At 56.1% G+C, this 18,072-nt stretch overlaps 1 protein-coding gene across 1 annotated transcript in view; it reads right to left on the bottom strand.

The window, feature by feature from the left end:
• Nucleotides 1-18,072, bottom strand: part of DNAH1 (dynein axonemal heavy chain 1) — a gene marked incomplete at its 3' end in the record, with an annotated part of 63,930 nt that overhangs the window by 23,481 nt on the left and 22,377 nt on the right. The window contains exons 8-29 of the mRNA XM_077763422.1: nucleotides 17,086-17,243; nucleotides 16,108-16,319; nucleotides 15,205-15,503; nucleotides 13,676-13,826; nucleotides 13,099-13,292; nucleotides 12,778-13,003; nucleotides 12,167-12,286; nucleotides 11,709-11,791; nucleotides 10,439-10,580; nucleotides 9,888-10,043; nucleotides 9,307-9,505; nucleotides 8,974-9,227; nucleotides 8,202-8,414; nucleotides 6,497-6,661; nucleotides 5,655-5,776; nucleotides 5,449-5,554; nucleotides 4,787-4,966; nucleotides 4,004-4,144; nucleotides 3,007-3,170; nucleotides 2,704-2,817; nucleotides 883-1,071; nucleotides 483-588 (exon numbers count right to left, since the gene is read on the bottom strand). Coding sequence (XP_077619548.1) covers nucleotides 483-588; nucleotides 883-1,071; nucleotides 2,704-2,817; nucleotides 3,007-3,170; nucleotides 4,004-4,144; nucleotides 4,787-4,966; nucleotides 5,449-5,554; nucleotides 5,655-5,776; nucleotides 6,497-6,661; nucleotides 8,202-8,414; nucleotides 8,974-9,227; nucleotides 9,307-9,505; nucleotides 9,888-10,043; nucleotides 10,439-10,580; nucleotides 11,709-11,791; nucleotides 12,167-12,286; nucleotides 12,778-13,003; nucleotides 13,099-13,292; nucleotides 13,676-13,826; nucleotides 15,205-15,503; nucleotides 16,108-16,319; nucleotides 17,086-17,243 — 3,694 coding nt within the window. The remainder of the gene's footprint in view (nucleotides 1-482; nucleotides 589-882; nucleotides 1,072-2,703; nucleotides 2,818-3,006; nucleotides 3,171-4,003; nucleotides 4,145-4,786; nucleotides 4,967-5,448; nucleotides 5,555-5,654; nucleotides 5,777-6,496; nucleotides 6,662-8,201; nucleotides 8,415-8,973; nucleotides 9,228-9,306; nucleotides 9,506-9,887; nucleotides 10,044-10,438; nucleotides 10,581-11,708; nucleotides 11,792-12,166; nucleotides 12,287-12,777; nucleotides 13,004-13,098; nucleotides 13,293-13,675; nucleotides 13,827-15,204; nucleotides 15,504-16,107; nucleotides 16,320-17,085; nucleotides 17,244-18,072) is intronic.

The raw sequence follows: 18,072 nt of genomic DNA, 5'->3' as shown, positions 1-18,072 counted from the left end.
AGTTCCTGACACTCATTCTACTAGACTTGGGCAAGCTCAGCTCTGACTGGGACCCAGTGCCCTACTGGGGTGGGGCAGGGCACCTGCCAGCCTCCCAGCTCTTGTCACCAGGAGACTTCTGGCCACTCTAAACGAGGCTAGAGAAGGGATGAATGGCTGGGACTTCCCATAAGGGTCAGGATGCGGGAGGGACCCCTTCATCCACCACCCAACAGCCAGCCTGAAAGTTACCCTTGGAGTGGGGTAAGGGTGTGGGTCTCCCTGACTGGCTACACAAGCCTCTCAGGGACAGTTGCACAAGGGGGAGTGGGACTGCCCAGTCCCCTGTGAGATGAGACAGGCTGGGCTCAGGGCAGGCCTGAGTGCCTGGCTTTTGGTGCTGCCAGGATGGGGAGCCACGTGGCAGCATGGGCATGCTGGGGATAGTGAAGAGATGCGGTGGTAACTTGAGGGAGGCATGGGGTGGAGCCCCGGATGCTCACCCGCTGTTGCTGAGCCTTCTGGATGGTGGTGATTTGCTGTGCTACCACAGATAACACCTCAACATCAATGCGATTGAACTCATCGAAGCAGGCCCAGGCCCCAGCACTGAGCAAGGTAAGGACAATGGGGGGATATGAGCTCAGAGCTCACCTGACATCTTCCAAGCCCCCCTGTGACTCTGCTGAGAGGAAGCCTCCAATGGTCATCTCTGCCAGCTTGGCCATATTCCCAACACCCACCACCTCACCCCAGTGCCCACTAGGGACTGAGTCTTTGACTGCTATTATTCCATCCTGTCCCCTCCTCCACACTGTGTTGCTCCTGGGAGCCTCAGGCAGTGTCCCTGGGAGAGGTCAGCCTTCCTGCCCTATCCTGGGCCAACCTAATGCCCAGCCTCACCTGGCCAGGCCCTTGAAGAACTTGCCCATGGCCATGAAGTCGAGCTGGTCAGAACAGTTGAACACCACTGTCTGGATGGCCAAGGCCTTGCCCAGGTCTTTGGTGGTCTCAGTTTTCCCTGTGCCAGCTGGGCCAGCTGGGGCGCCCCCAAACTTGAGGTGCAGGGCCCCAGTCAGAGTCAGGTAGCACCTACAGGAGTGAGAGGAGGTAGATATGGGCCACGTTCCTTCCTCAGGATTCCCAGAGACACAGGGAGAGAGAGCCTTCTGGTGTCGGACCTCATGGATGGTGTCTCTTGCTTCTCCCTCTGTCAGGGCCCCAGGTGTGCTCGCCTTGGCTGCCAGGGTCAGGACTAGAACCCTCGGCCACCTGCGCCATGCTTCCCCCCACCCCCCATGGCCCTGCAGAGCTTTGCTCAGGGACCTGCTGGGATGGCTGACCTCTGACCACACTTCACTTTCCTTCCTCAAAACCAAATTTGAAAATTCAGCTGCTGCTAAGTACAAGTGGCCAGAGGAAACAACTGATTATTTTAGAAGAGAGTTGTTCACTCTACAAAAGGGTTGCCTGTTACTTCTCTCAAGATCAATTCCTCTGGTACATTGAAAGGAGGCTTTGACTTATGAAATTAGTAAAGCTCATACCCGTTAGGTGCTACGGAGTGCCACACATATACTAAAAGCTTTACACCTCAGCTCATAAAATTCTTATAACCACGTTGAGGAGGCTGCAGAGGAAACTGGGGCACATAGTGTTGAGTCACCTGTTCAAGGTCACTCAGCCTATGACGGGCAGAACTGGTTTTTTGTTGTTGTTGTTGTTTTCTTTTTTTTTTTTTTACAAATAGTTTATTGTCAAATTAGTTTCCACATAACACCCAGTGCTCATCCCCACAAGTGTCCTCCTCCATGCCCATCCCCCCTCCCCCCCACATCCATCAGTCCTCAGTTTTTGTCAGCATTCAAGAGTCTCTCATGGTTTGCCTCTCTCCCTTTCCCCCACCATTTCCGCCCTTCTTCTCCCCCTTGTTCCTCCGTCAAGTTCCTCCTAATCCTCCTATACGTGCAAACATATGATATTTGTCCTTCTCTGCCTGACTTATTTCGCTCAGCATAACACCCTCAAGGTCCATCCATGTTGCTACACGTGGCCAGATTTCATTGTTTCTCATTGCCATGTAGTATTCCATGGTATAGATAAACCACATCTTCTTGATCCATTCATCTGTTGATGGACACTTAGGCTCTTTCCATGTTTTAGCTATTGTGGAGAGTGCTGCTATGAACATTGGGGTACATGTGCTCCTATGCATCAGCATTTCTGTATCCCTTGGGTAAATTCCTAGCAGTGCTATTGCTGGGTCATAGGGGAGTTCTATTGTTAGTTTCCTGAGGAACCTCCACACTGTTTTCCAGAGGGGCTGTACCAGTTTACATTCCCACCAACAGTGTAGGAGGGTGCCCGTTTCTCCACATCCTCGCCAGCATCTAGAGTTCTCTGATTTGCTCATTTTAGCCACTCTGACTGGCGTGAGGTGGTATCTCAGTGTGGTTTTGATGTGTATTTCCCTGATGAGGAGGGATGCTGAGCATCGTTTCATGTGTCTGTTGGCCATCTGGATGTCCTCTTTGGAGAAGTGTCTATTCATATCTTCGGGCAGAACTGGTTTTGAACCTGAAACCCATGCTCCTAACCTTGCACTGTTTTGAAGACTGGCTCATCGTGGACCGACTGTACCTTGTGGTGCCCAAACTCTTAAGCTAGCCAAAGCTGGGGGGAGGCTCCCAGGGTAGGAGGGTACATGGGGAGGGTGGCACTCACCTGTCGGTCAGGGGCGTGATCACAAGCCTCCCGCTGTTGCCTAAGTACTCATAGCCATAGACGAACTCGGCATTCACAGCCCGGATGTACAGGTTGTTATTCATCCAGTAGTACCTGGCATTGCAGGGAGATGGGTTCCTGGGTCATGGGGACCATGGGTCACTGGGTATGTGGCCAAGGTGAGGTGGAGAATGAGGGCATCAAGGCATCCTGCCCAGCTTGTCCCAGGGCCTGATGTAGACCAACTCTCCACCCTGCCCTGGCCTTGGGCATGGCCGGGCCCAGGGGCCCCTGAATCCTCACCTCAGTTGTGAGATCCACTCAAAGTCATTCACACTGACTATGTTCTCCTGGATCAGCTTGCTCACCACATCTTTGGCATGGACCTCAATGACAATTAGTGCTGACAGAACAGCTCGTTGCATGCGGGACAGCTTCCCCCGCACCAGGGCCACCAGGTCACTGAGCTGCAGGAGTGGAGGGACACGGTCAGATATCGGCATGGTCACACTGCAGGTAAGCTTTCCCTCCCTTCCACAGATGTTGGGCTTCTGTCAGGACTAATCTCTATTCTGGGGGCTTCTTTAATGGTTTTTGTTTTTTGTTTTTGAGACAGAGAGAAACAGCGCATGAGTGTGGGAGGAGTAAAGAGAGAGGGAGACCGTAATCAGAAGCAGGCTCTAGGCTCTGAGCTGTCAGCACAGAGCCTGAAGGGGCTCGAACCCATGAACCATGAGATCATGACCTGTGCCGAAGTCAGACGCTTAACCAACTGAGCCACCCAGGTGCCCCTCTGGAGGCTTCCTATGGTCTAGGATGGGAAGGGGCACAGAACAAGACAGAGGAGGGCAAGCAGGGCATTGGTCACCTGGGGAGTCTGGCAGGAAAGCAAATAAAAGCGGAGGCACATGCATGGCCTCCGGCTCCCTGCAGCACACAGTGTCACGTGAGCTCCGAGGGAGCTGGTGCAGCCTGGCAAGGGGCTTGAGGAAGGAGTGCACAGTGAGGAGCCAGTGCACAGGCCAAGGAGAGCCCGGGGGACAGTGCAGGAAGGCTCCAGGTGTGTGACTCCCTCCCTGACCATTGGGAGAGGGGCACTAGCTTGGTCTCAGAACTCTTCTCAGACCCCTAGTCCCTCCCACCATGACTGGTTCTGAGACACTCATCTTCGGGGCTGTCTGGCCTATTGTCTCTATCTCACTCCAGGCCCCTTACAGGATCAATATAGGAAAACCTCCTGGAGGGACTGGGTTCTCCCGGGGTGTGGGGTGTATGCGGGAAGCAGATGGTGACCTCCCACCTGCTGAGTGAGCTGGGGGAACAGCTTGTTACTGAGGTTACCGGCCTCCAGGGCCTCTGCCACCTCCATGGTCCAGTAGGTCTGGCATCCAGCGATGGTCACCTGGCCAGGCCAGTTTAGAACCCACTGGGTCCTGGGCATCTAGAAAAATAACATAGGCAGGACTGGCCCAGGAGGCTGTCAGCCCCAACTCTGCACCCTCTTTTTTGCTTCAACTTCGTCTGTGCTTCTAGGCCCAAGTAGTTAATTCCACCTCAGAAGTAGAGGAGCCATTAAGCTCTAGGCCTCTTTGCAGAGTCATTTGGGCAGAATCATCATTTCCTCAGCAGAGGAGACTTTGCAGCTGAGGGGTGGGAGCCTAGGATCAGGGAACATGCAGTCCTGGGTTCAAATCCTGACTGCCACTTTTAAACCACGTAGCTTTGGACAGAAAATGCCTCTGACCTGACTCTATAGGCTAAGGCTTAACCCATAGGCACGCTGCTGGCCGTGGACTGAGGGAGGTAATGTGGGAGAGGCCCTGGGCCAGGCCAGGCTCACAGTGAGCATTGAAACACAACCACAGTGGCTGGTTATTATCAGGGGCATGTCTCGTTTTTGGATTGTTTTCAGATTCCTTCTCCTCCAGTGACCTCAAGGACCACTTGCCCCCTGGCTGACTGTGAGCAGCAGTGGTCAAGGCAGGGCTTAAGGATGAGGCCGGCTGGGAGGAGGCAGCCCTGTGATGGAGTGGCGGGGGCAGGGCGACACAGAGCCTGTGTTGGCATGGGAGGCACAGCTCACTGTGGGGTAGGCCTTGATGGCCCTCTCGATGATGTCCCGCACGCTGGCCTTCATGCTGCGCTCCACCTCCTGCAGCCAGTCCTCCACGTTGCTGGACGGGTAGATGGAGAAGGACAGCTTTACCTCTTCACCCTCTGCTGAGTACATGTGTGTGATCTCCAGGTCCTCCTGGAACAGCAGCTGTGGGGAGGGGTGGGGTGAGAGCAGCCTTAACCACTGTCCCCAAGGACCCCGACCAGCACAGCCCCCAGAGCTGGCCCTGCTGCCTCCACCCGCCCCTCTGACTACACGTGTGCGAGGTGGGCCTGCCTTGTCCCCAGCTGCAGGCCAGCCCACTTGGGGAAGGAGCCTGAGCCTGTGCCTTTCAGACAGACTTGTGTGGCCTCCTTGGAGATGAAGATGAGGATGAGGTGATTCAGGCACCTTGGCTTCCTGGGTCTCTCGGCCCAGCCAGCACCTCAGTGTACTAGGGGGACAGGAGTCCCCTGAGCTGGGGGTTCTACAGCTGCCCTTCTTCCCACTGGCCCTGCCTGTCTCCAAGGCCAAGAATCTCACTTGTCACCTCATTTCCTGCTAAAAGGATTTGGGGCCAGAGAAGAGCTGTCCTCCTTGGGAAGGTGCCCCGGAGCTCCTGGTCCTGAGTCACAGGCCCAATTACCCACCCGGGCGATGTTCTCGAAGCACTTGCGCAGGTGGGGCTGCACGGCTGTGGGGTCCTTCGTCTGGGACAAAATCTCAAGTAATTCATCATCTGACAGGAAGTAGAATCTGCCAGGGCAACAGGGTGAGGGAGGGAGTCAGGCAGCCTCTGTGCCCCGGCCTTATGGGCAGATACTGCCTGAGTGGACACGGGCCAGGTGTCGCCCACCTGGGGAAGGCGCCCCGCTTGGTCTCCAAGTACTCGCTGAGGCCCTTCTGCACCATGTCCAGCAGCTTGTTGCAGTCCCGCAGGCTGTCCAGCAGCCTCTGGTCAGAGCACAAATTGATCACCTGTGTGACCAGGCCAGAGAGAAAGCAGAAGTGAATGTGGTCTGGGTGCCTGCGTGGCTTAGTCGGTTAAGCTTCTGACTTGGGCTCAGGTCATGGTCTCACGGTTTGTGAGTTTGAGCCCCACGTCTGGCTCTGTGCTGACAGCTCAAAACCTGGAACCTGCTTTGGAGTCTGTGTCTCTTCTCTGCCCTCCCCCATTTGCACTCTGTCTCTCTCTGTCTCCCAAAAATGAATAAATGTTAAAAAAAATTTTTTTTAAAAAGAAGTGAGCATGGTCAAACTGGGACACAGCAAGGTGGGCTCAGAGGGCACTCATGTTGGCCAGAGACCACCAGTAGGAACTGGGAAGGAAAGAGGACAGGAAAATGGCCCCGAGCCAGGGCCCACATCTATCACCTCTGTCAATTCACAGGAAAAAAAGCCTATGGTCAAAAACATTAGGGTTAAACAAAGCCAAGGAGCTTGATTTGTTGCAGGACTTGTCAGAGACTTTAAAAATGCTAATGTAGACTGCAAATCTCCAAGAAGAAAACCAACTGTTGTGTTTCTGAGGAGTATCTCTTGAGACTGGGGAGCCAAATCAGGGAGACACAGGACTTGGAACTTGTCCTTCAGTCTTTCTTTTTCAGGGAGAGAAGAGACCAGGAGGCTCCCAACAATGTGACCAGGGCCCTCAGTGGTCCCAGCTGCCTCCCCCGCCCCATCGGCAGGTGAGCTCGCCTCCCGGTTCTCGTAGGCATTCTTCATGATCTTCCTCCAGATCCGCTCCATTGTCTGGTAACGCTTGCTCTCCACAGGCAACTGCCGATTGATGTCCTCAGAGCTGAAGATGGGCTCCAAGTACAGCCAGGACCGTTGACAGTTCAGCCACTCCTCCAGCACCTCCTGCACAGGGCATGGACTGTCAGGGCCCGGGGTCTAAGTTGGGTCCTGTCCTCCATAACCTAGAGATTTCACCCCACCAGAGTGCTCAGCAGACCACTGGACACCAGAGCCAGCATCCACAGGGGAATTTCTAGATGGCACTGCCAGCCACAGGACCTCAGGGAGCAGAGGCTGCACAGAGGCCCTGCCCTCCAGAGAAACCCCAAGTGCCCCACAGGACACCCAAGCCTCCAACAGGGCCAGGGGAGCCACTCTTCCCTATGAGAGAAACACACTCACACCAGCAAGCTCTGAAGTCACAGAGGGAAGAGGTCAACACATGGAGTATCAAACCAGTCTCCTTTCCTGGGAGGACTTTTGGATCTATGACCCCAGGATTCTCTGAGGTATCTTGAGACTTGAACATGACATCTCTAAAATACTCTCTGAAACATCAGTCCAAGAGTGAGATACCTTCAAAACAAGCCACTTTCCACTTCTACCTCCAAATTCTTCTTTAAGGATTTATTTCTTTTCCTATCAATGCAAATTCCTTCCTTCCTTCCTTCCTTCCTTCCTTCCTTCCTTCCTTCCTTCCTTCCTTCCTTCCTTCTTCTCTTCAAGAGATGTGTGTTTCAGCCAGTTCTATGCTGGGCCTATGCCACACCCATGTGAGAAACAGAGGGAAACAGGATGTGGTTCCTGAACTGGAGGTGTCCATGGTCCATGAAATAGCCAGTTCTGCCTTTGACTCACCAAGAGCCCAGCATGGGTGATGGGCTCTCTATAAGAGGTACCAGGGGCCATCTTTCAGGTGGTTGTGGGGGAGTCAGTGAGGGCTACTGGATGCTGAGCCTTGGAGGAGACTGCAGGAGAGGATGGAACTTCAGGTGGAGGGGACGGTGTGACTCAGGGAGACCCAGGGATAATGCTGACGAACTCAGGAATCTCTGAGTGATCCAAGGAGCACACAGATAAGGCCTCCTCACTCAGCTTCTGGCCTTCACTGGAGGTTTCTGAACACTCCCAGGAAGGCCCCAGGGAATGGTCTGTAAGAATCATAGCAGTAGGCCTAACCCCAGGACAGTCCTCCAAGGCTCTGCACACAGCTCCTGCCTTGGCCTTGAGAGCCCTGAAGAGGGGCAGTCTCCAGTGCCCCTTCCCTCGGAGCCGGCTCCAAATGAGATGGAAACGGGAGGCTCAGGGCAGAGCAGAGAGGGCACTCAGGAGCCTCAGGGCCTTGTGGCGTCCTGCCCAGAAAGTTCTGGGACTGGAGGTGCTGGTGTCAAGACCAGGCATCTCTCTTGCCTCTTCCCAGTCATAGCAGCGGCCCAAACACTAGCCCCATCCTCACATCCGGAATCGCCTTCTCTGGCGGCAGAACATGAGATGGAGAGCCTCACACTAGCTGTTCTGCTCTGAATGACAGAGGCCTGTCAGAGCTCCAGGAGCAGGGCAAACCTGAGCAAGGCACTCTGCCGCTTCGAGTCCCACCCAGACGCCATAAAGGGCTGCCTGTGTGAGGCCTAGGGAGGGGTGAGTGAGGACAGGGAAGGCCCACCTGGGTCAGCTTCAACTTGTTCTCCCAGGAGTTGATGCGCTGCTCGAAGGGCTTCTTGTAGGGTGAGAAGGACATGCTCTGGGTCATGACAATGTGGTCATCAAGCAGCTGTGAGGCCTCGTCTGGGCTCTTGAGGATGTAGGTCTCTGTCTCCTTGTAGGGCAGCACATTGAACAGGATGGTCGACCACTCCTTCTCCATCTTGTCCAGTGCCTGGGGGGTGGGCGGGGAGAACAAGTCAAAGCGGGGTCCCAGGAAGGAGCGGGCCCACACGTCACATAACCAGCACTGGGCAGGGAAGAGCAGGCTCTGTCCGGCCTTGACTGTGGCCCTCTGGTAAACACCCTCTGCTTGTCTGGTCAACAAATTCCCCCATGGGCCCTCGTCTGAATTCAAGGCCAGCTGGTACGCACACGCATGTTGCATGTGTTGGGAGGAAGCTAAGACGCTGGTTAGAAGCTCTGTTCCCAGGTCTAGCCCTTACAGGCTATGTCACCCTGGACAGGTCCTGAGCCTCTCTGAGCCTCAATTTACGCATCTGTTATCAGCTCTTTCCTGGGCCAGGAAGTATTTGAGAGGAGTAAATGAATAATAGCAGGGACGGTGAACAAGGCACCAAGCACTTTATGTACATGATTATTCACCAAATAGAATGCACCTCAACCCCTGTGCCTAGTGAATGGCCCCAGGGATGGGGCCCAGTACTTTCAAACTCCTGTGCCTTCAGGCAGGGCCTAGGTGGAGCCAGGTGGACCTGCTGGTGGTCACCCACCTGCTCAATGGCATACTCCTTGCCAGCCACCTCTGCCACCTTGCTGATGCTCTCAATGTGGTCCTGCAGGTTCATCTCGAGGCAGCGGGCGAAGGTCAGGTTGGCCTTGGGCCTGACGTTAATGTTGATCTCATTGGACAGCAAGTCCCAGTGCCGGTTCCGCATGCCAGGGTTGCGTAGCCCCTGGATCAGTGGGATGTATGGCTTGAACTCCTCGATGCGGGCCCTGATGTCTAAGGCCACTTCCTGGCAGGCTGCCGGGCAGGACAGGCAGGTGTGACAAACAGCCAGCATAGGCAGGGAAAGAGGGGACAGGCCGGCTTGGCTGCCTACCTGGGATGTCCTTGAACTGCTTCACGCACTTGTGCATGGTCTTAAAGGACTCGATGACATTCTTCTCCAGCTGCTCAGAGTCGATGGCTGACAGGGGGTCATTCATCCAGCTCTCAGACCAGCGCAGCCAGTCAGAGGCTGTGGTCCAGAGTTCCAGGAAGGGCTGGAAATCCTTCACCATCCTGGAGAGCTTGTCGTACTACAGGGGCAGACAAACCAAGGCTGTCTTGGGGTACTTCCAGGTCTCTGTCCAAACTTGGGCCAGGTCCCCTCCCCCTCCTTGCTCCTAGCTGCTGTCCCTGATTCTGTCCCCACGAGCCCTGGCCTGGCCTCCCTTCTTCCTGCTGCACACAGGCTCTGGGGGTCTGAGTAGCTCAGCAAAGCCTCCTGCCTGCTTCCAGCTGGTCTCCTTGCCCTGAGGGCCAGGGCTGGGCTATTTCCTCTCTGCAACCTGCTCAGCCCTATCCCCCAAATGCCAGGGCCCTGCCACCTGGCAGCCGGGTTCAGATACGGCCACAGATGCTGCAGGCTCTTCCTTGAGCCCTGGGGGCTGGGGGCCAGCGTGCCCACAGGAGGCCTACATTGGTGATGGGCAAGCCGAAGATACGCTCGCGGTTGTTGTACAGCATCGCCAGCTGTTGGCAATCCTTCAGCTGCTTTTTGACCCGCCGCACCTCGTTGGCAATCTCGTGCGCTCGTGCAATCTCCACATGCATGGAGAAGCCAGCTACCACCAGCTGTGGGCCGAGGAGCTCGGGTCAGAGGCCTCTGGGGCCCCAACCATGTGCATGCATCCCCCCACACACCCAGAGGCCCAAGGTTCCCAGCACAGTAACACAGCAAGATCAGAGGGAGACCCAGTACCCTGAACACTGTGCCCATTGCTCACAGGGGTCGGAGGATACAACAGAAGAACTAGGGCTCTTTGCAACCCTGAATTTTCTGGACCTTGCTGCCTAAGCTCCCGTCCAGGCTTTCAGCTCATTCTTTCAGCCATTCTTTCATTCACCCACCAGTTCATCCATCAAACATTGCCACAGCCCCTCCTGCTCGCATGAAGCCAGGCCTGGGCCCAGAGCACATGTGTGTGGGGGGGGGAGCGAGTCCTAGAAGAGCTCTCAGCCAGCCCCACCTGCAGTCCTTCCAGCTTCTCCTGGAAGTTGTTCTGATCCATGATCTGGATTTTGTGGAACTTCTCCTCATCTTCTATATGCTGCTGCCGCACCATCTCTATCTGCCCAAGGATCTTAGAAGGCCAGTTGCTGGCAGCCCATCTGGATGGTGCAGGGATGGGGGTGGGGGGAAGGTCACAGCTGAAATCATGGGGTGACCAGGCCAGGCAAGGACACCCAGGGTGAAGGGGAGAATGGAGGAATCCAGGTGGCAGCTGGAGCCAGCCAGGGCCAGGCAGCCAGGAAGCAGAAGTGAGCTGGAGGCAACCATTGCCACCATCAGGTGCAGGCCTGCCTGGCAGGGGAGGTAGTCCCTGCCCTGTGACTGTGGTTTGGGAGCTGTGCTCAGCATCCAGGGAGAAGCAGGTCCAAGGTACCCAGTGCAGTGATGGGATGAGAGGGAGAGGGGCATTGAAAATAAGAGAGGAGATGCTGAATTTCCCTGTTACATTCTAGGGTCTGGAGGAGCCTCACCTCCCATGAGACAAAGCAACAGCCTCTAGTCTCCATTTCTTTGGTGACCAACCTGGATTACCAGGCCAACTTCCTTCATATCAGACTAACTCCAAGTCTGGCTTTGCCTGGCTGATATGGGAGCTCTGTAGGATTCGAGGATTCTGCCTGCATCTGGCCTAGGAATGCTGACCCTGGGGGAGGCCCACCCCAGGTACCAGGATGCCTTGGACGGTTGATGCCTTGGGGCTCTTGGCAGGGTTCCCAGGAGACAGTGTCAACCTCTCCCAGGCCCTAACATTCTGAAGGCACCCCTAGTCTGTGAGGCAGGGTGGACAAGGGATTTCTGGGGGGGAAATCCAACCTAAGGCCATCTCCCACAAGGCTCTTGAGCTGGGTGGGGACATGTGCTCCCCCCCCCAAAGACTGACCACCAGGCTGGCTTTGCCTTCACTCAGTGCTCCCAAGGATCCCAAAGGGTCCCAACCACAAATAAGGGGATCCTGGGCCCATGAGAACATATGTGTGTCAGGCTGACCATATAGAGAATGGAGACAGGGTAAGGACGCAGCAGGGTCCCTAGGCCAAGAGGTTCAAATGATTTCCTGCTGCCCCATTGGCTACCTGGCCCTGGCCCATGTGGAGCCATGGTCTCTGACAAGTTGTCAGGCATTTCTGGTGTAAGCACACAGCCTGTGGCCTCAGGGATATTTGAGAGCCATGCATCTTGGCTCGTTTTTCCCTACCCTCTGGGCTGGAGGCCAAGCTTCCACTCACTTGTCATTGAAATCTTCTGTGCTGAGGTTGTAAAGGAATTCATCCATGACCTGGTAGTCGTCCATGACCTTCACAATTCGCTCCTGCATGGACAGGTGGTAATGAGAACTGCATGTGTGGGACTCCAAAGTGGTCAAGAGCTAAAGAAAGGCTGATCTCTTCCAGAGAGGTGAGGCCTGGGGTTGGAGAGGAGGTGTAGGGTATACAGCCAGCACTGGGTTCAGGGTTCCAAGGGCCATGGCCACCACACCTCCAACCCCCAGCCCCTAACCCATACCTTCTGCACTCTTGGCCTCCCAGATAGCATGGCTCTGAACCCCCACCATGCACCCAGCCTCATAACCCTCTAACCCCCCATCCTCTGGGTCTACCTCATCTCCGGACTCCTGGGCTCCTGATCTCCGAGCCCCACTCTGTCCCCAGCCACCAGCCCGTGGTCCCTCCTGAACCTGCCTCACCTCTAGCCCCACCAGCTTCTCAGGGATGCCCTTCATCCACTCGCGAAGCTCAGCCAGCTCCTCGATGCTGTTGGGCTTCTCATAGATCTTGCGGCTGATGCTGCGGAATTCCTCACAGATCTGGTGGTGGGAAGAGGGTGCTAGGGAGGCCATGCACCCTCCCTGGCCATTCCTGGGGCCTGCTCCTCCTTCTTAGACTCCCATGTCTCCCAATAGGTAATTGCCGCCATCCACCACACCCTGCAGCTGACTCGCTGGGGAGCCAGGCCCCACCCCCAGCCTCCTATGTCCAGCGAACACATGCATGAGACTCCTGAGGTCTGCACTTGCATGTCCTCAGCTCCATGAAATGGCCTGTCTTCAGGAGGGGCTCCTAGGTCTTTCCAGGCCTAGGGAGAGAGCTAAGAGCCCCCATTTCCTGAGACCTTCCACATGGGACAGCTCCCTGCAGGCAGGGTCAAGGCAGGGTGACTTCCAGATCCTGCCATGAGCCTGGGCATCTGAAGACACCCCTGACCGTGCCTAGGGACACCTTGTCCATGGGCGCTCACCCTGTACGCAAGAGTGCATGTGCTGTTGCAGTCACCAGGGCCAGGTGGCTGGGCACTTACATCATCCACCTCCTTGTGCAGGTTCTTGGCCAGGATGTCCAACATGGAATTGGCCAGGGCCTTGTGCTTCTTGGACAGGCTCTGCTTGACATTATCAACGTTGACGTAGAAAGGCCCAATGATGACACTGCTGGGCAGCGAGTTGTCCAGGATCTCTTTCTCCCGCAGGTGGGTAAGCACTACTTCCCTAACCACCTCAGCTGATGGGCACTGTGTCTGGTAGGCCCTGTGGACAGTGGGCACACACGAGGGGCAGAGGGTGGTAAGTGAGTGGCCTGGGGTCACACTGAAACACAGACACCCTCAGATGCATGCACGCACTTGAGGAAGTTGGTGATGTCATTGTTATTCAGCTCCAGATACTTTTGATATTCCCTGGCGTAGGCCTGCAGTGGGATCATGGCCTTGTGCATAGCATTGGCGATGACGGCCCGCAGCTCCTCCACTAGTGGCTCGTGGAGCCCCACAGACTCCAGCAGGGGGTTACCGCTGATAAAGATGTCCTCCATCACCAGCTGTGGAGCCAAAGGCAGGGAGTGAGCCATGGGGCAGGCAGGTGGGCAGACAGGTTGGAGATGGGACCTGAAGCCTGAGTGGACAGCAGTGTGGCCAATCACAGACAGCGTGGTGGGGGTCAGGGAGAGGGTTTGCTATGTTGTCTCTGAGGGCAGGCTGTGGACTAATATAAGGCTGGAAGCCCTGTGAGTCCCACAAAAGGCAGTGTCTTCCCCTGCCTGGGTCTGACTCGGTCCAGTGCCCAGGAAAGCAGAAAGGGCCACTGGTCACTGATGGCTCTGGCTAACCAGCAAGGGAGACAAGCGGGGCCTGAAGTTTCAGAAACTCTTGGGCCACTAGCAGCCAGGGCATCAGAGGCCCTGGCCTCAAGCTGCAGCTGTACCTTCTCTAGCTGGGGCACCGCGTGCGTGGCCAGGATGCCCTTGTCGAAGAGGTTGAGCAGAGATGTCTCGAACTGCTCCAGTGATGTGCTATAATGCACCCCTGAGCTATCCAGCACCAGGTCCACAATGAACAGGGGATTCTTCCGGGGCCTGTGGGGCAATGGCTGGGCTGACCGTGGGCAGGGGCCTGAGGAGGCCTGTGAGCAGCAGCCCAGCCCTCTGCCCTTCCTGCCAGCATGATGGCTCTTGAGCTTCTCCATGCATGAGAATTGCCTCCTCCCTCCTCCCAGAAACCTAAGTTACCAGAAAACCATTCCATTTCTGCCACTTGCCCAGAGGTCCATGGGCACCAGGGAGATGGATGTCCTGAGGTCATCAGGGCAGGTCACCTGGGCACTTGGGGCCCCCATGTTCTCCTTGAGAGGCCACCATCTTTGGCTTCAGATGCCCAGAACACACCAACAACCCTCAAGCCTAGATCCCAGCCAGGCCTCCCTGCTGCACTCTGGATTGACAACCACCACCCTCCCAGACCTTTAACGGGCATCTCAAATATTCTGTGTCCCCTGACTCCCGCCAGCTCCCCCCAGGGCTCAGAGCCAGCAGTGGACCCCAGGAGCCAGATCGTCTCCTCCCCTGCCCTCCTCCCACAGGACATCCTCCTGCAGCCAGGCCCACAGCACCACTACCTGTGCATGGCCCCACATCTGCCTCCCAACCCGATCCAGACCCATCTGTCATCCCCCTCATCTAGGCAATGGTAGGAGACTTGATCTCACTTGTCTTCTGCCTCACTTGCCTCCACAAATCCAGAACATCGTTTCATCAGATTATAACTCCCCTCTGATGGCTGCTAACCACACTTAGAATAAATCTAGCCCTGGACAATGACCCCAGAAGGCTCTGTGATCTGGCCTGTCCCTGCAACCTCTCCCATGCCATCCCGACCAGCCCTCCCCCTCCAGCCACAGCTCTGGCCTTTCCTTCCTTGACCTCCCCAAGCTCTTCCTCTCCCTCCAAGCCTCTCCGCATGTGTTGGACCCTCTACCAGTGCCCTTTCTTAGCATCTCTGCAGCCAGTTTCCTCATAGTCTCAGGTCTTGACTCAGATGACCCTGAGCCCCTGGCAAAGTCCCCTGCCCCACCCAGGGTCTGTCACAGCCACCTGCCATGGCCATGATGAGCTATTGATCCATTTGCTTGCGGTCTGTCCCCTCTGAGAGCAGGGGTCATGCCTCTCTTGTTCTCCAGAACCCCACCTGGTTGGTGGCAAGTGCTCAAAGAATAACTCCTGACTCAATGACTGACAGAAAAGGAAGGTCACCCAGAGACATGCAAGCCAGAGCTAGTGGGACATTCTCTGGCCACCAGGGCAGGAGCCGGGTTCTCCTTGCCAGCCAGGACCTGGCAGTGCTGGGCACCCTGGTCCTGGGTGTCCTGCTCCCTCCACCCTGCACCAGCCTAGCCCCTGGCGGCTAGCAGGAAGTGGCAGTGGGGTCACCAGGCGTCTCGGCTCAGCCAGGCCCCACCTGTAGGGACTATTGATGAGGTCCTCGCCCCAGACCATGTCATCAGCACAGTCAAGCACGCTGTAGCAAGCATCGCTGATGAACTGCGAGAAGCTGACCAGCGAGTCCTGCACCAGGAAGCGCAGTGTGTCCTGCAGCATGTACTTGATCAGCTCCATCAGCTTGCGCAGCTTCGACATCAGGTACACCTCCCAGTTGGTTTCATAGAGGTTGTACCAGCCCTTGCTCATGTCACGCAAGCTGCTACGCATGGCCACCTTGAGCGTGCTGATCCAGCTGTCCTTTAGGAACATCTGCACCTGGAATGGCCACAGGTGGTATCAGGTGGCTGCCCCAGGAATGTGCTGCCCACAGCTACTGCACCCGGGGACTATGCACCATGGTGCTAGGGCAGCCTCAGGACCCAGGTGACCACAGAAGGATCTCCCCCCTGCCCCAACTTACAGCCAAGCCCTACCAACCAGCACCCTCCCATGACCCTGGGGACCAGGGATGCTCTGGGGGAAAGGGAATGGGAGCAGCAGAAACCGGGGCTTTCCCTCCAGCCAAGGGAGAGACAGAGACTGAGACACAGGAAATGAGCAGAGAGACACAGAATGAAGCAGGGAGGGGTAGCTTCTCTCTGGGCCATCTGGTGATGGTCTCCCACAGGGCTGCACCCTTCTTCCCTTACACCCCAATTCTTAGTGGGGGGATCTGCTTCAGAGGCCACCAGGGTTGGCTGGAAAGTGATTACCTTGGGGCTCCTTTCCTCTCTTAGACGAACCATCCCCCTGGAAGCTCCCCATCCCCCGACAAGGTCTAGGTTTTAAGGAGAACAGGAACCCACAGCCTTACCCCTAGCCAGTCAGCTCCAAGGCTCTGGCCCGTGTGTAGCCCTCTATGCCCTTGATGACCACACACCTGAGAGAAGGTCTGTGACTGAATCTGCTCAAACTCTTCCAGGCGGCTGTACTTGGAGAGGTTCGAGTGGAACAGGGACATGGCAGTCACCTTGTTGCACTCAGCCCGCACCTTGCTGAGGGCCGTGATGACCTCTGGCCGTGTAAGCAGGGACACAAAGGTGAAGTCCTCTTTCTGCTCCCGAAAGGGGTACTTGGGGACACTCACCAGCCCTGCAGGGGTGGCATTAGAGGGCCAGTGTCAGATTGGCCTGGGACACATCAGGGGTGTTGATGGAGAGATGCAACTCCCTTCTCCTCCCAAAGAGACTCCCACATCCCCAGAATCCCTCTTTCCCCCAGACCTGCCAGAGTGGCCCTACAGCTTCACAGTGAGCTGCCCACTCTGGGTAAGTAAATGCATCCTGTCTAGAGCCCTCTGGGTCACTGACCCCTTTGAAGTGCATGAGAACCACAGACCCTCTCCCCCTTCACTCCCACCCACGCTGCACATAACCCAGCACCAGGTGAAGGAGATGTGGACACCAGGACCCTCCAAGTGCCCACTGCCCATGCACTGCCCCCAGCTTCCTGAGCATTTCACACATGTGGAAGCTGGGTCCAGGAATGAAATTCACAGGCATCAGGGAACTCAAAGAAAGGAAGGCTTGGGAGAACTAGTGTCCTACTCTGAGACTCAGTCTGCCGCAGGTCAAATGGGGCTGTAGCAATGCCACTTGCTCCTGCTACTGGAGGAAGGGCAGGTGGTATGTCCTTCAGTCAGACCATCAGAGCCCTTTCATCCATGTCTCAACAGTTGCTGTCCTAGTATACATTTACCTGGTCCCTTCTGCCCTGCTCAGACTACTGGTTTTTAAAAGAACCTTCATCAGTGCCCACCCCCACCCCAGCTCTCCAGGCAGTTGGGGAAGAAGCAGAGAAGGGCAAGAGGGCTCAGGCCAGGTGGGTGACCATGGGGCCTTTGTCCAACCCCTCTCACCTTGCCTGGGCACCTTCTCCTCCTCCTTCTTAGGCAGGGTCACGTAGGAGAATGTGTCAGGCTTGGAGGAGACAATCTGGTCAAAGTTGATTTTGTTCATGCTGCGCTCATAGTCCAGGTTCACTTCTTTGGAGAGATTGCTGAGGTGCTCCAGAACCCTGACGATGGGGAAGGGGGACAGGGGAGTCAGTGGGCTCCACATACCCCCCCATATGGTGGGCTGGCTGGGGCCCACTCTCCTCTGCCGTTGACCTGTGGGCATGAATTTGGGACTTCCCCGCCCCCCCCCCAGATTCACACCTTGCACCTGGCCACCAGCCACTAACCTCCATCACCCTTGCCCCCTGCCCCTCTTTCAGGCCACCTCCTCTTCCCTATCGCATCAGTCCGAGTCTGCCTGTTTTGCTTCTCACTTCTCAATGTCATCACAGCGAGGTACCCTCCCTGCCTGGTCCCCTCACTTCCACCCCTGTCCATTCCAGTCCACTCCCCACAAAACTCAAGTATAAGCACCTCCTTCTCTTCCTAAAAATACATCCTGGGTCCCTGCATCCTAGGATAAAGCCAAACCTCTTCCTGGGCCCCAGGAGGCCCTCCAGCCTCTCTCTGTTCTCCTCTCTAGTCACTTTAGTGTCCCTCCCCCACCCCAGCCTCAGACACAGGCAGCCCTTCTGGGTTCCTAGAGGCACTGAGCTCTCACCTCAGAGCCTTTGCATATACTGTTCCTTCTGGTGGCCACACTCTGATTGATGCAGCCCCTACTTCTGCCTGACCAGCCCAGGCGCCTCCTTTAGGGTTTCTATCTAAGATGAGCTTTGCCCCCTCTGGATTAGGGCAGCCTCATTTGGGCCCCCAAAGTGCTTCCCCTGCCTCAACACTCCTGACCCCCTAAGGGCATTTCTTTCATTCATTCACTATTGTTTCCTCAGCCAGGCTCCTGCTCTCCCCTCACTTTTTTCCAGGACTCAGCTCAAATGTTACCACCCC

The sequence above is a fragment of the Crocuta crocuta genome, unplaced genomic scaffold, assembly GCF_008692635.1.
Source record: "Crocuta crocuta isolate KB4526 unplaced genomic scaffold, BGI_CrCroc_1.0 scaffold1079, whole genome shotgun sequence".
NCBI lineage: Eukaryota > Metazoa > Chordata > Mammalia > Carnivora > Hyaenidae > Crocuta > Crocuta crocuta.
This window is presented reverse-complemented; position numbering and strand designations above follow the sequence as displayed.